This window comes from Mirounga angustirostris, unplaced genomic scaffold (assembly GCF_029215605.1).
Source record: "Mirounga angustirostris isolate CCGP_5_RB_7025 unplaced genomic scaffold, mMirAng1.0.hap1 SCAF_14, whole genome shotgun sequence".
NCBI lineage: Eukaryota > Metazoa > Chordata > Mammalia > Carnivora > Phocidae > Mirounga > Mirounga angustirostris.
The window spans coordinates 74,246,465-74,258,639 of record NW_026991722.1 but is presented as its reverse complement, the minus strand read 5'-3'; the positions used below and the strand labels follow the sequence as shown (position 1 = coordinate 74,258,639).

The 12,175-nt window shown below is 49.4% G+C and overlaps 1 protein-coding gene and 1 long non-coding RNA gene across 8 annotated transcripts in view; one reads left to right on the top strand and one right to left on the bottom strand.

Moving 5' to 3' along the window:
- KDM2B (lysine demethylase 2B) overlaps nt 1-4,012 on the bottom strand; it is a 118,136-nt gene extending 114,124 nt beyond the window's left edge. For 2 of the 7 annotated variants that reach the window (XM_064578319.1, XM_064578320.1), the window contains exons 1-2: nt 2,572-2,593; nt 1,758-1,902 (exon numbers count right to left, since the gene is read on the bottom strand). In XM_064578319.1, coding sequence (XP_064434389.1) covers nt 1,758-1,902; nt 2,572-2,586 — 160 coding nt within the window. In that variant the 5' untranslated portion in view covers nt 2,587-2,593. Of the gene's footprint in view, nt 1-1,757; nt 1,903-2,571; nt 2,594-2,928; nt 2,946-2,968; nt 3,478-3,908 lie in introns of those variants that run through there. The other 5 variants (XM_064578318.1, XM_064578322.1, XM_064578317.1 and 2 more) reach the window with 5 other exon arrangements.
- Nucleotides 4,013-4,079: 67 nt separating this feature from the next.
- LOC129046210 (uncharacterized) lies at nt 4,080-11,650 on the top strand. The gene is made up of 3 exons (XR_008507096.2): nt 4,080-4,214; nt 9,157-9,300; nt 11,306-11,650. It is a non-coding gene; the product is annotated as an uncharacterized LOC129046210 (long non-coding RNA).
- The last annotated feature ends 525 nt before the right edge of the window (nt 11,651-12,175 follow it).

Sequence of the window (12,175 nt, the reverse complement as noted above, 5' to 3'; positions counted from 1 at the left end):
TCCTCCCTCGAAGTTTTGGGGCCAGATCTGAATTAACTACCAAATCGCTAGGGCCCTCTCCTTTGAAAAGAGCCTGGACAGAAGATTTAAGGGCTCTCCCTAGCTGGAATCTACCCCCTACACACCCACACCCAAAGCCCGCCCCCCACCCCCTCTCTCCTCAGCTTCAACTTCCTCAAATGAGCTTGAGAAAACACTCAGATCTTGGGCTGAGAATTCCTCACAAATGACTAGGAAGAGTTTGCATGTTGTTTTCTCATAGGATCCACCAAACTCAGTAAAATGGGAAAGAAACGAAAGGAATTAAAATCCCATTTATGCTAAGGAAATTTAATTGTAGTTGAGACTAGCCCCCCAGACGGTCTACCCTCAGGGTGCAAAGACCTGGCAGGCTGAAAGAAATGTCTTCTTCCCTCCCCCCAACAACTACCCCCTACCACTGAAGCCCAGCACCCCCGGAAGCAGTGGGCACAAAAGAGAAACTTCAAAAATGCAAAGCCAGGGCTGTCTCTTCTGGGGGCTAACCTACAGCCCCAGCCACTCAACCAGAACCTGAAGGGGAAGGCACTGCCCCTGTCATCAGCTCACTGAGGGATGGAAGGTTTTCCAAGGGGGACGGTGGGGGGGGGGGGTCAAAAAATGAAAACGGTGTATTGTAACGGAAACTTGAATATCTAAGAGGGGAAAAAAACAACTTAGAAACCCCAGAGAGCCCAGGGAAATACCTAGATAGGCAGGGGCATCTCCAAAACCCCAACTCCACAGGCAGAACCACAGGTCACACGGGGCCTCTGGAGGTCTCATACCCAAGCCAGAGCATCACCCCAGCGTTGGCACGACCCACCAGACACCTTCCTAATACTAGGGTCAGGGAGAAACTCAGGCCCTGAAGGTCTCAGGCTGGGGAGACACCCCAAAACCCCAGAGGCTTCCCCAACTTCTCTAAACTGGCAGGGCCTACCAGGGACAGAGCTCTCAAGGTCTCAGGCTGAGAAGAAACTTTGTTCCCCAGAGGGGTACCCCACATTCTCACTTCAAACTATAGGGGTCAGGGACCTCAGCCTGAAGCCTGAGGGAGTAAAACTCTCTTACCCCCAGTCCCAACTTCAAACTGTCAAGACTGAAGGGCCAGAGGCCTCAGGCGTAAGTGGGGGCTCCGACCAACAGCTCTGAACTCATCCAGCCCCTGCTCAAATCTGGCAGAGACCAGAAGGTTGCAGGGTTCCGCAGACCCCGGGAGCTGAGGAAGCATCATTCGGTGACCCGAGCATCCCCAGCACCAGCTCCTAACTGGCAGGGCCCGAAATGGGACAGGGTTTGGGAAGCTTCAGGCCTAGTGGGGTCCTCATCCCAATGCCCCAGGGGCACCCCAGCCCCTCTCCCAGTCAGGCAGCCGCACCTCATTCAGCACAAGGAGCTGGGCTAGCTCTGGGAGGGGTAGAATGCCGCGCACCCGCCCTCCCTCCGTCCACCCGTCAGTCCCCAGGTCCCTCGGACCGCCGGTCCCCTGGCTCTGCCCACCTTGGGGCCGGCTGTGGGCGCGGGCCGGGTCTAGGCCCACGCCCGGCCCCCGTTCCCGCCTGCCCTCCTCCTTCGCCACCCCCCCCCCTCCCCCCCAGTGCTCGGCCTTGTTTCGTCACCGGATCCCCTGGAATGGGGGACGCGGGCGCGAAATACGAACCCAGCCACCGGCAGCTCCCTCCCCACGTGCGCTCGGGCCGCGGCTCGGAGGGCGGCCCGAGGAGGGGGCGCCTCACCTTTGCCCTCCATGGCGTGCACGAAGTCCCCCTGGTACAGCTGACTGCGCAGCTTCTCCTCCAGGCTGAAGCCGCGGACGCTGACGATCTCCTCCACGTCCGACAAGTCCTCGTTCTCGTCGTATCTCTGGCGGTCAATCGGACGCTGCGGGGACCCAAACCAGAGAGCCCGAGGCATTACTGGGGGAACTGGGGGGTCGCCTCTTACCCTAGGCCCAGCTCAAGCAGGTGCAGGAGTTGCGCGCCCCCCCCCCCGCACCCCACCACTGCGACCCGAGCAACTTTGCGCAAATGCCAAAGATGCTGAAAACCAGGATAACGAGAGGGGCCCGCACCCCCGGGGTCCGGCTGTGCCCCACACAGGACACTCCCCTCCTGCATCTTTGGAGGCCGTGGAAAGGACATCTGGGGCTCTCCCTTGCCCCCCACCCCCGATAGGTGTTGAGTTTTGCCCACTCGGCCAGGAGCCTGGTTATGTAACCCGCGAAGGGGGCTCCGCGCACGGGCTGGCGGGGCATTTGTAGGCCCCGGGAGGAGCCACCGCAGCGCCCGGCTCGGCGCTAACAGCAGCCCGGGCGGCCGCCGCGGCAGAGCCGGGAAGCCGGAACCGGGGGCCGGCGGCATTTCTAAGGCTGGAGCCGCCCCCGAGCTACTCGGGAAGCTGGAAAGCTGAAATGGAAGGGCTGAGACCCCAGCCGCCCCCGCCGACCGCCCTCCAGTGCTAGAAGAAGAGGTGGAGGGGGAGGTCGGGGCTTGGGAGGGGGGGAGGCAGACGGCCCGCCACAAAGCTCCCATCGGAGACCCCAAAACGCACCAGCAGCTGCCTCATCTCCCCACAAGCGCGCGCGCACACTCACTTCCTAAGGAGACTCCCCCACCACTCCCCGCATCCCCTGCCTCCTCCCTCAACCGCCCAGCGCCGGGCCCTGCAGCCCCCCAGATTCCGGGCGAACCCCGAGCCCGCTCAGCCTCTCTCCACGCCTTTCCCCGCTTCCACCTCCCCACTTAAATGTCTGAGACTCTGCGCCTCACAAGGGACTGGAGGAGTAAGCTGCTTGCTTCCTTTTGCATGCAATTTATTATATTTTTTCCGGTCCTCTTGCAAAATACAGAAAAGGAAAGAAAAGGCAGCAAGAAACAACAACAACAAAAAAAATAGATCTATCATTACCAGATACAGATTTGGAAAAAAAAAAAAAAAAGCTACACACCAATCTTCTTCCAGAGTCTTTCTCTGCCTCCATTTTTTTAGGAGAGTTCACCAATTAATTGTCAACACTCCTGCCCCCTGCATTTTGGCGGAGGGGGGAAGGAGGGAAGACCAAAGAAAACAAACCAAAAAATAAATAAATAAAGCAAGCCACAGCCGAGATCTACAAAGTTTTGCACCAACACTTAAGCAGATCCGTTTGCAAAGTCCTAGGAAACCATTTTCAGCAGTTGTGGGGGGGGAGGCGTCGACGTCATAATCCCCGGAACGTAAACATTGTTGCCGATCGCGCTCTGAGCCCGCGGCCGGGCTAGTGGAGGGGGCACTCGGCCCGGGATGGGGGGGGCGGGGGCGGCTGCCCGAAGAGGTGTGGGGCGGGGAGGGCGCCCGGGAGGCACCGGGCGCCGTTAGCGCCCTGGCATCGCTGTTTTGTTGTTGGGTCACGAGTGCGCCTTGCACGCAGGCGCCGCCGCCGCCCGGGAGTTGTGTGCAGAGCTGACTTTTGGAGGGCTGAGTTGCAGGCGGCGGGCGCATCCCGGAGATGGCGGGGCAGGGAGGGAGGGAAGGAGGAGGGGGTGGGGAGGGAGGTGCAGATTTGCACGGCTGGTCTCAGCGGGAGGCGCGGAAATGCAAGCCGAGCTTGCTGGCTAGAAAGCCCCCGAGGCCTGGCACCCCCAAAAAAGACCCCCCACCTCAATCCCTGCCCCCATTGCCCACGGCCCCCACGGGCCACCCCTCTTCCTCTTCCTTCATCCACCCCACCCCATTACCTACGTGGCCGACCCAAATTCAAAGCGCTTTGTATATATAATTGTTTTTTTCTTTCCTGCTGCATGTCTTGCTTGGGGTGGGGGGACGATCCTCTCCAGACCCCCATATGAGGACCTGCCATATGGAGGAGGCATTTGGGGGCTCAGGAAGAAATTAGCGCAGCTCCATACCTGTACGGACTGCATAACTTTTAAACTCCCGGACTCAAAGATATGGACCCACACACACGCAGGTACAGGAAATACAGCCAGACCAGAGCCTTTTCAGACCCGAGCTGACCGGAAGACGTTGCCTTTCATTCATTCATCCTGCCCGCGTCTGTGGAGTCCTTTACTAGGCGACGAGCCCTGGAACAGAAGTTGGACAGTTTTTAAAGGTCTCTGCGCTCGCCAAGAGAAGGAAATAGATGCTCAGGAGTGAAATACGGAGAGAATCGGATCTGGCGCCTCCTAACGCAGCGGGCAAGCAGGCGAAGGGTAAGCCCTTATTGGCCGTTTATAGGAGGAAACTAGGTGGAAAGGTGCAAGGCGCTCTGGGATGGGGTGCCGGAACTTTGGGCGCCCCTTGATGAATCCTGTAGGAATTCCTGGCAGAGGTCCTGGCTCTCTCTTGCTTTCCCTCAGTGTACCTGGTTGGCTGTGACCGCCCCCAGAAGTGGAATCCTAAAGGTGCCTTCCTGTAATTCCATTATGCACAAGTCAGGTCGACTTGGATTATGGGCAAAGCTGGCCCTAAACATTCCTCCAGTCCAACTGGGCCTGCTCTTTGGGATAACAATCAGGAGGAATTGACAACAGGGCGCAGCTCCAATAAAGAACATGGATGCTCATAGCAGACTTTGCCAAAAAAACAATATATTTTTATTACTGCCATTAAGCCTGTAGGATAGTTGGAGCAGGTCATTTTGCAGAAAGAGAAACTGAGGCTCACAGACATGATCAGTCAGGGTGATTCCTGTGCGCCAAGCCAATATCCTCCCTAGTCAACACTCAGATGTGTGGAGAGGAAGTGGCTTCCCCATCAGAGATTGGATATGAACTGAACCATCAGCTCTGTATTGGTCACCCTAAGAGACAGCTTCCCCCTCACTCACCTTAAAGTTTCCTGTCCTGTCTATTCTATATTCTTTTCCACCCACCCCTAAAAACTGTTCTTTGAAGTTTGTTTTAATCCCAGTCCACTAGATGGCAAATACCAAAATTTATTTCCAAACTGAAATAGCCCAGGTTAGCTTAGTGGTAATGAGAAGGGGTCTCTGTCAAGAACCAGGGACCATCTTATTTGCTTCTCTCTCACAGAAGACCCCTCAAAGGATAATAGTCTTGTTATTCCTCATGTTACAAATGAAGAAACTGAGTCTCAGAAAGGCAAAGCCACTCACCCAAGGCCACAAGCTTGTTAAGTGTAGTTACCAGGGCTCAAACTGGAGCCTGGTTCTGCCCTCACAGGCTTTTTGGATACTGACCACCCTCCTTGTTCCCACATAATGAAATGAACATGTTCAAAGGAGGGCGTCAGGGCTGGAGGGTCATGAAAAGGAAGTAAAGTGCAATAAGGCAAAACCAAAATAGACTGCTTGATCCTAATTCTCCTTTCCTCCCAGGGACCCTTCTCTCTCCATGTGGCCTCAGAGGGGTCCCCAAAGGCAGGTGTCAGGAAAAGATCCGATGGCAAGCACCTCAGTGCAAAAACAGTTAAGTCCATATATCACCCCAATGGGGAGTTCCTGGCCTGTCAGAGTGGGAAGGGGTTGAGTCATCACCTAATTTAATCCCTTCCCTTTACAAACCATGAGGAAACTACAGACCAAAGAGAAGAATGGGCCAACCGGGGGGCTTGTTCCCTCGGACTCCCCCAGAATGCCTACCCTACCGCCTGGTCCTAAGTGGTCACTCAGTAAATGTTGGGCCCTTGATGGATCACCTTCCCCAGAGATATTTGCATTTTCCCTTTATCAGTAATTGGCAGATGAAAGGCTTTGTCCTCCTGTTGAAAGAATTCCAGGCATTTGCTCAAAGTGGGGGAGGAGGTTATTTTGGGCCAAAGGGGGAAGGGCCAAGACCCTTGAGCTCCCAGTGCTGGCTAATTGTCCCAGAGGCGTGGGCAGTAGGTGAGAGAGGGGAGGGAGGATTAAGGTGCTTCTCCAAGAGAGGTACTATTTCTTGTTGGGGAAAAAAAAAAAAAACAGGCCGGTTGTATTTGAAACTTAGTAATAATGACTTCCAGGACCCTCCTTCTCATTCTTACAAAAGACCCAGTCAAATCCTGGCCGGGTTGGCCCCATTCATTCATTTCTTCATTCATGAAAGGTTGAGCAGCTCTGTGCTTTAAGACAGCAGGGGATACAGACGAACCAGCTCTGATTGTAGACATACTCCAGCCTGGACAGGGAGTGGACAGACAGCTCCCAAGGGAGTTAGGAATCCCCAAGATTTTAAAAGCTGTTAGAAACTGAAGCCGTTCTCATACTCATACATAATTATAAGAGCTCCTGATTTTTGAGTGCTTACCCGATCTTTGAGCAAAGCCACTCAGGTTTGTTATTTCCTTGAATCTTCCCCAAAGCCCTAATGAGGGAGGGTCTATAATTCCCCACCTCTATGGCTGAGGCTCAAAGAGAGGTCAAGTTACTTGCCCAGATTTTACAGCTGTAGAATAACAGAGATAGGATCTGCACCCAGGGCTTGTAGGAATCCAGAGCTCACAGGCTTTACCGCTTACTGTGCCTCCCTGCCTGGCTCTCCCCTAGGACATGGTCATGGAAATATTCTGTGGCTGCGCTGTCCAGCAAGCAGCCCCTAGCCACATGTGGCTACTGAGCACTTGAAATGTGGGTAGTGAGATTAAGGAAATGAATGTTAAATTTTATTTAATTTTAATTAAAATTTAAATAGCTGTATGTAGCTGGTGTCTGTGTTATTGGACAGTGCAACCTTACAGTGTTTTCCAGAATTTGTCTTAACTCACCTACCAGACTAGATATATCTCAGAGTCTGATTTGGCACTGTGTCTCTATAATCAGCCTTCTGGAAATATCTGTGGAATGAACGAAGGGACCCTGAGAAAATGAAGTATTGGAATGATGGGTGGGGGGAGGGGACAGGGATGTCTGCAAAGGTTTCCTCGAAGGGGCCATCTGGTGCAATGTGAATGTTTGGAGTGTTATTCCTTAAACCACTCACTCAGAGTGCCTGCCAAAAGCGTAGCACTGTGGGCACCTGGGGATACCAGTTAGATTTAAGATCGTCCCACCTGCCCAGATTTGACAAATCTACTTCTCAAGGACAGATAATTGGTGATGGGGCAGGAAGCCTTAGAAATGGGTAACCACTTCCTGATATATATCCTGCTGATAGACACAGAAACAAAGATGCAATCCCCTGTAGCCCTGTTTGCAGCAGAAACAGACTGAAAATGATCCAAAAGTTGGGGAACTGATTAAATAATTCTTGGACTATTTGTCTGTCCATTGAAATGTTATCAAATCATCAAGAAGAATAAGGTAGTTCTGTATATACTGATGCAGGGTGATTTCATGATATCCTTAAATTCACACAAAACAGGGGTACCTGGGTGGCTCAGTGGGTTAAACGTCTGCCTTTGGTTCCAGTCATGATCTCGGGGTCCTGGGATTGAGCCCCGCATTGGGCTCCCTGTTCAGCAGGAGTCTGCTTCTCCTTCTGTGCCTCCTCCTGTTCATGCTTGCTTGCTCCCTCTCTCCCAAATAAATAAATAAAATCTAAAAAAAGAGAAAAAGATTAACACAAAACAGAACAAGGTGTAGAATACTTATACGAAATTGTGCTGACCACTTACATCAACCAAAGGGGACAAATTTATACCTACATTTATTCTTTTGTATGCACAAGATTTTCTTTGGAAAGATATAGAATCAAAAAATGGGGAAAAGAACCGGGAAAAGAGAAGCAAATGTATTCTTTGGTACAGGGTGACATTTTTAACACACGTATGCATTAGAGTTGCCTGGCTTGGAACCTTACAGACTTAATTTCATTTTCTAAGGCGTAGTACCTTTTGAATTTTGTACTATGTACCTGTATTACCCTACTCAAACAGGAATTTCATTTGATTCATCCTTTTTAAGACAATAAAGTTCAAAATCAGGCAAATCTAAACCAACTAAATATTGTTTAGATATATACATAAGCAGTAAGGCATAAATAAAAGCAAAAGAGTGATTAACACCAAATGCAGAAGAGACTCCACTCAGGGGCAGGGAATGTGAACAGAGAAAGGTGCTGGTGATGTTCTGTCTCTTAATCTAGATGATGGGCACCTGAGTGTAATTCTTTAAAATGTACTTTAAGGGCGCCTGGGTGGCTCAGTTGGTTGGGCGACTGCCTTCGGCTCAGGTCATGATCCTGGAGTCCCGGGATCGAGTCCCACGTCGGGCTCCCTGCTCGGTGGGGAGCCTGCTCCTCCCTCTGACCCTCCCCCCTCTCATGTGCTCTCTGTCTCTCTCATTCTCTCTCAGATAAATAAATAAAATCTTTAAAAATAATAATAATAAAAAAAATAATAAAATGTGCTTTAAAATTTTACAAATTCTATTGTACTTATGAAATATTCCACAACTTAAAAATTGTTTTAAAATTGCTTCAGGTCTCGGGGCTCCTGGCTGGCTCCGTCGGGCATGTGACTCTTGATCTCTGGGTTATTGGAACCCCACACTGGTGTAGAGATGACTTAAAAATAAAATCTTAAAAAAAAAAATTGCTTTAAGTCTTTCTCCCCCATCCCTGCCCACCCACCGAGTTTCTCTCCTTCACACTCCCATCCCCAGAAAACTTGTTAGCATGTCTCTTGGGTATCTATCAGAAATAGTTTATGCATTTACACACATCTATATATTTTCTATTAAGATTATGTCATACAGATATACCCACTGTCCTTTCCTTTCCTTTTTCACTTAATATGATCTTGGAGATTTTTCCATATACTATCTGTAGAACTGCATCATTCTAAAATATTAGGTAAGGATGAGATAAATCTGAATGTCATGATTCAGAAAAAGTTCAAGATTGGTTAAGAAACAAAAAAAGTCAGAATAACATATATGTTGTGATCCCATTTAAGTTAAAAGAGAAGAAGAAGATCACTTCTGAGGAGGGAGAAAATTTTGAGGGGGTTATATAGAGACCATCTTATGTATTATTTGCCCTTTTAAATTTATCAGATATTTCAAGCATAAAGAAAGGCATCGAAAGTAAATATACCAAATATACCAAGGACTTGTATATTCACCTCTGAGCTTTGCCAAATCCTAGATTTTTGTCATATTTTGTATTGTAAAATTTGAAAAATATTTTGGGGAACAACAGACCATACTTTTTCTGTTAAAGTATTCTGTTTTCTTTCTTTCCTTTTTTTTTTTTTTTTTTTTAATTTTTTCACTAGTCCTGTGTAGATGGAAGTATCAAAGTTAGAAAGACCAGCTTACATATAGCCTGAGTGTCTGGCTTTGGGCATTTGGGGAAGACTTCGTGTCTAAAGTTCTGCATCTTCCCGTGCTAGGATCCGAAGGAAAGTTGGAAATAACAGGTGAGTTAATTAAGGGGTTAACTCCAGGAGGCGAGTCATAAAAGTTCAAAGATACTTTCAAAACTTGCATCTTTCGATTGATGGACAAGTGTATTAACCAATGGAAATCAAAAACCCAGGCATTACTTCATCATGCTAAGTTGTCATTGGCTGCCAATCCCTGAGGGCCGGACAGCAGGGCTGGCAGTTAACCCTTTCGGGGACAATTTTGCCCTTAACATTAATTTTATTTTGAAAGATGAAGTAGGAACAGATGAAAGCCTAGAAAGGTCCTCAGACCCTTCAGGCATCACCTTTGGATCTCACTCCAGCAGGTAGAGTTTCGCCCCACAAAGGAACACCCCCAGGGGAACACATTTCCTGGAGACAAAGTTTTGAACTTTTAAAATGGGGAATCAGCTGACCTTGAGGAGGAGAGGGGAGGGGAGAAGTCTGATTCACTTTTTGTGCTGTCAGAACAGAGACCAGTGTTGTGGACGATTCCATTAATCTTGCAGAGCAATCAGTCACTGAGAGGATTGAATTGCATTTCCTGCCCCAAAGATGTAGAGACCGATGACCTTTGCCGCAGCCCTCAGACCCCCAGTTCACAGCTGGAGAGAGGATGTGTCAGCATTTACTTTCGGGTCTCACCCTGCCCTTTGTTCAAAATTCAAACTCTTTGTGTTCAGGCTGCTGCAGGCCTTTTTGTCGTTGTTGATGCTGTCGATTTTTTTTTTTTTTTTAACCTCCCACGTCTTGCAACTTCTGAGAATCAAACTCTCTATTTAGCGGAAGATAATATCTGGAAGTACCCCCAGAGAGGGAACCAGAATAGACATGAGGGAATTTTAAGAGAGACCATTGGGCCTTTTGGCTTTCATTACTGACCCTTCCTGGGCTCCCTGAGTGCTACAGGCTGAACGGGATGGGGCCAGTAGCCCTGCCAGAGTTAACAAGAATGCCTCATGGGGACGTGGCTTTATTACAAAAAAGCTTTCACCTGCATTACCTCAGGTAAAAAGGAACTGCTAGAATAAAAGCATCTACATGAAGGAACATTCTAAATTCCCAGATCTGGTGAGCTTGGACAAGGTGCCCAAACTGAGCCTCCGTTATCCCATCTGTAAAATGGGGGTAGTCATGTCAAACATCTAAGAGTTCTATGAGGATTGAAGGAGCCAGTGTTCTATAACCAGGTGGTCAGTAAATGCTGTGTCTTCGTTAAAATGAAGTCGACCTTCTGGACTTCATAACCCTAACTAGTTCTGGATCAGGGAAATATTTTCCTCCAAGGGAAAGGCTGCCCAACGTGGGTGGAATATCCCTGCTTTTCTCTCCGACATCTGTTCTCTCCCCAACAAGCCTTGGAAGTCTGACCAAGCTCAACTATTTTGAGTTCTTTGAATAAACCTGCTTTCTCTCCTCAGACCTTTGCATATGCTGATCCTTCCACCAGGAGGAGTCTGTCCTTTCAGCTCTCCTCCCATAGCTCTCACCCTCTTGGAACAAGCTTCGATGTCTTTTCTTTCCTGCCCCCCCTCATAATGCTTATCACATTATCTTATTGTTGCCTATGCTCTCAGCTGACTGGAAGCCCTGGGAGGGTAGGGACCCTGTGTGCTTCATGGATGTATCTCCTACCTATAGAACAGGGCCAGCACCCAGTTTAAAAGTACATGTCTAATGGTACCTGGCTGGCTCAGTGGGTAGAGTGAGTGACGCTTGATCTCAGGGTGGGGAGTTCAAGCCCTACATTGGGTGTGGAGCCTACTTTAAAAAAAAAAAAAGTACCTGTCTAATGAAAGTCCTGCATCCCTACTGTGCCTCCCTTAATCCCCAAATTCCTCACCCTTCCAGAGATCTAGGAGTAACAGTACTGAGATTTTTCTCTTTTCCTAGCTAGCCATTATAACATCCTCTGCAGATGGAATCAGTGGCTTTTTAAACCTTGAAATGACCTTCATTAATTCACCAATTGCTTATTGAGTACCTCCTAGATTCATACACAGCCCATCCTTTGTAGGAAAGCCTCCTCTTCACCCCACAACATCTGTTCATGGCAGAGAGCAGGCATTTCTCCCTGGTGAGGCCAGGATGTTCTGAAGCTGGATGGACGGTTGGCCCTCACCCCAGCCCAAGGAGAGAAATCTTGAGACCACCCCTTGCAAACTGAGAGCAGGTGAGTTTGCCCAGTTTACCCTAGCACAAAACTTTCTCATTCAGGGGGCGCCTGGGTGGCTCAGTCGTTAAGTGTCTGCCTTCGGCTCAGGTCATCATCCCAGGGTCCTGGGATCAAGCCCAGAGCTCTCCATCAGGCTCCCTGCTCAGCGGGAAGCCTGCTTCTCCCACTACCACTCCCCCTGCTTATGTTCCCTCTCTCGCTGTGTCTCACTCTGTCAAATAAATAAATAAAATATTTTTTTAAAAAAACCTCTTTCTCATTCAGAACACTTCTCGCAATTATAACAAAATACTCAAGTGTTAGCAGTCTATTGTCTGGCTCTATTTTTTTTGTTTGTTTTGTTTTGTTTTTTTAAAGATTTTATTTATTTAGGGGCGCCTGGGTGGCTCAGTTGGTTAAGCGGCTGCCTTCGGCTCAGGTCATGATCCTGGAGTCCCGGGATCGAGTCCCACATCGGGCTCCCTGCTCGGTGGGGAGTCTGCTTCTCCCTCTGACCCTCCTCCCTCTCATTCTCTCTGTCTCAAATAAATAAATAAAAGATTTTATTTATTTATTTGACAGAGAGAGAGCACAAGTAGAGAGAGTGGCAGGCAGATGGAGAGGGAGAAGCAGGCTCTCCGCTGAGCAGGGAGCCAGATGTGGGGCTCCACCCCAAGACCCCAGGATCACGACCTGAGCCGAAGGCAGCTGCTTAAGGGACCCAGGCGCCCC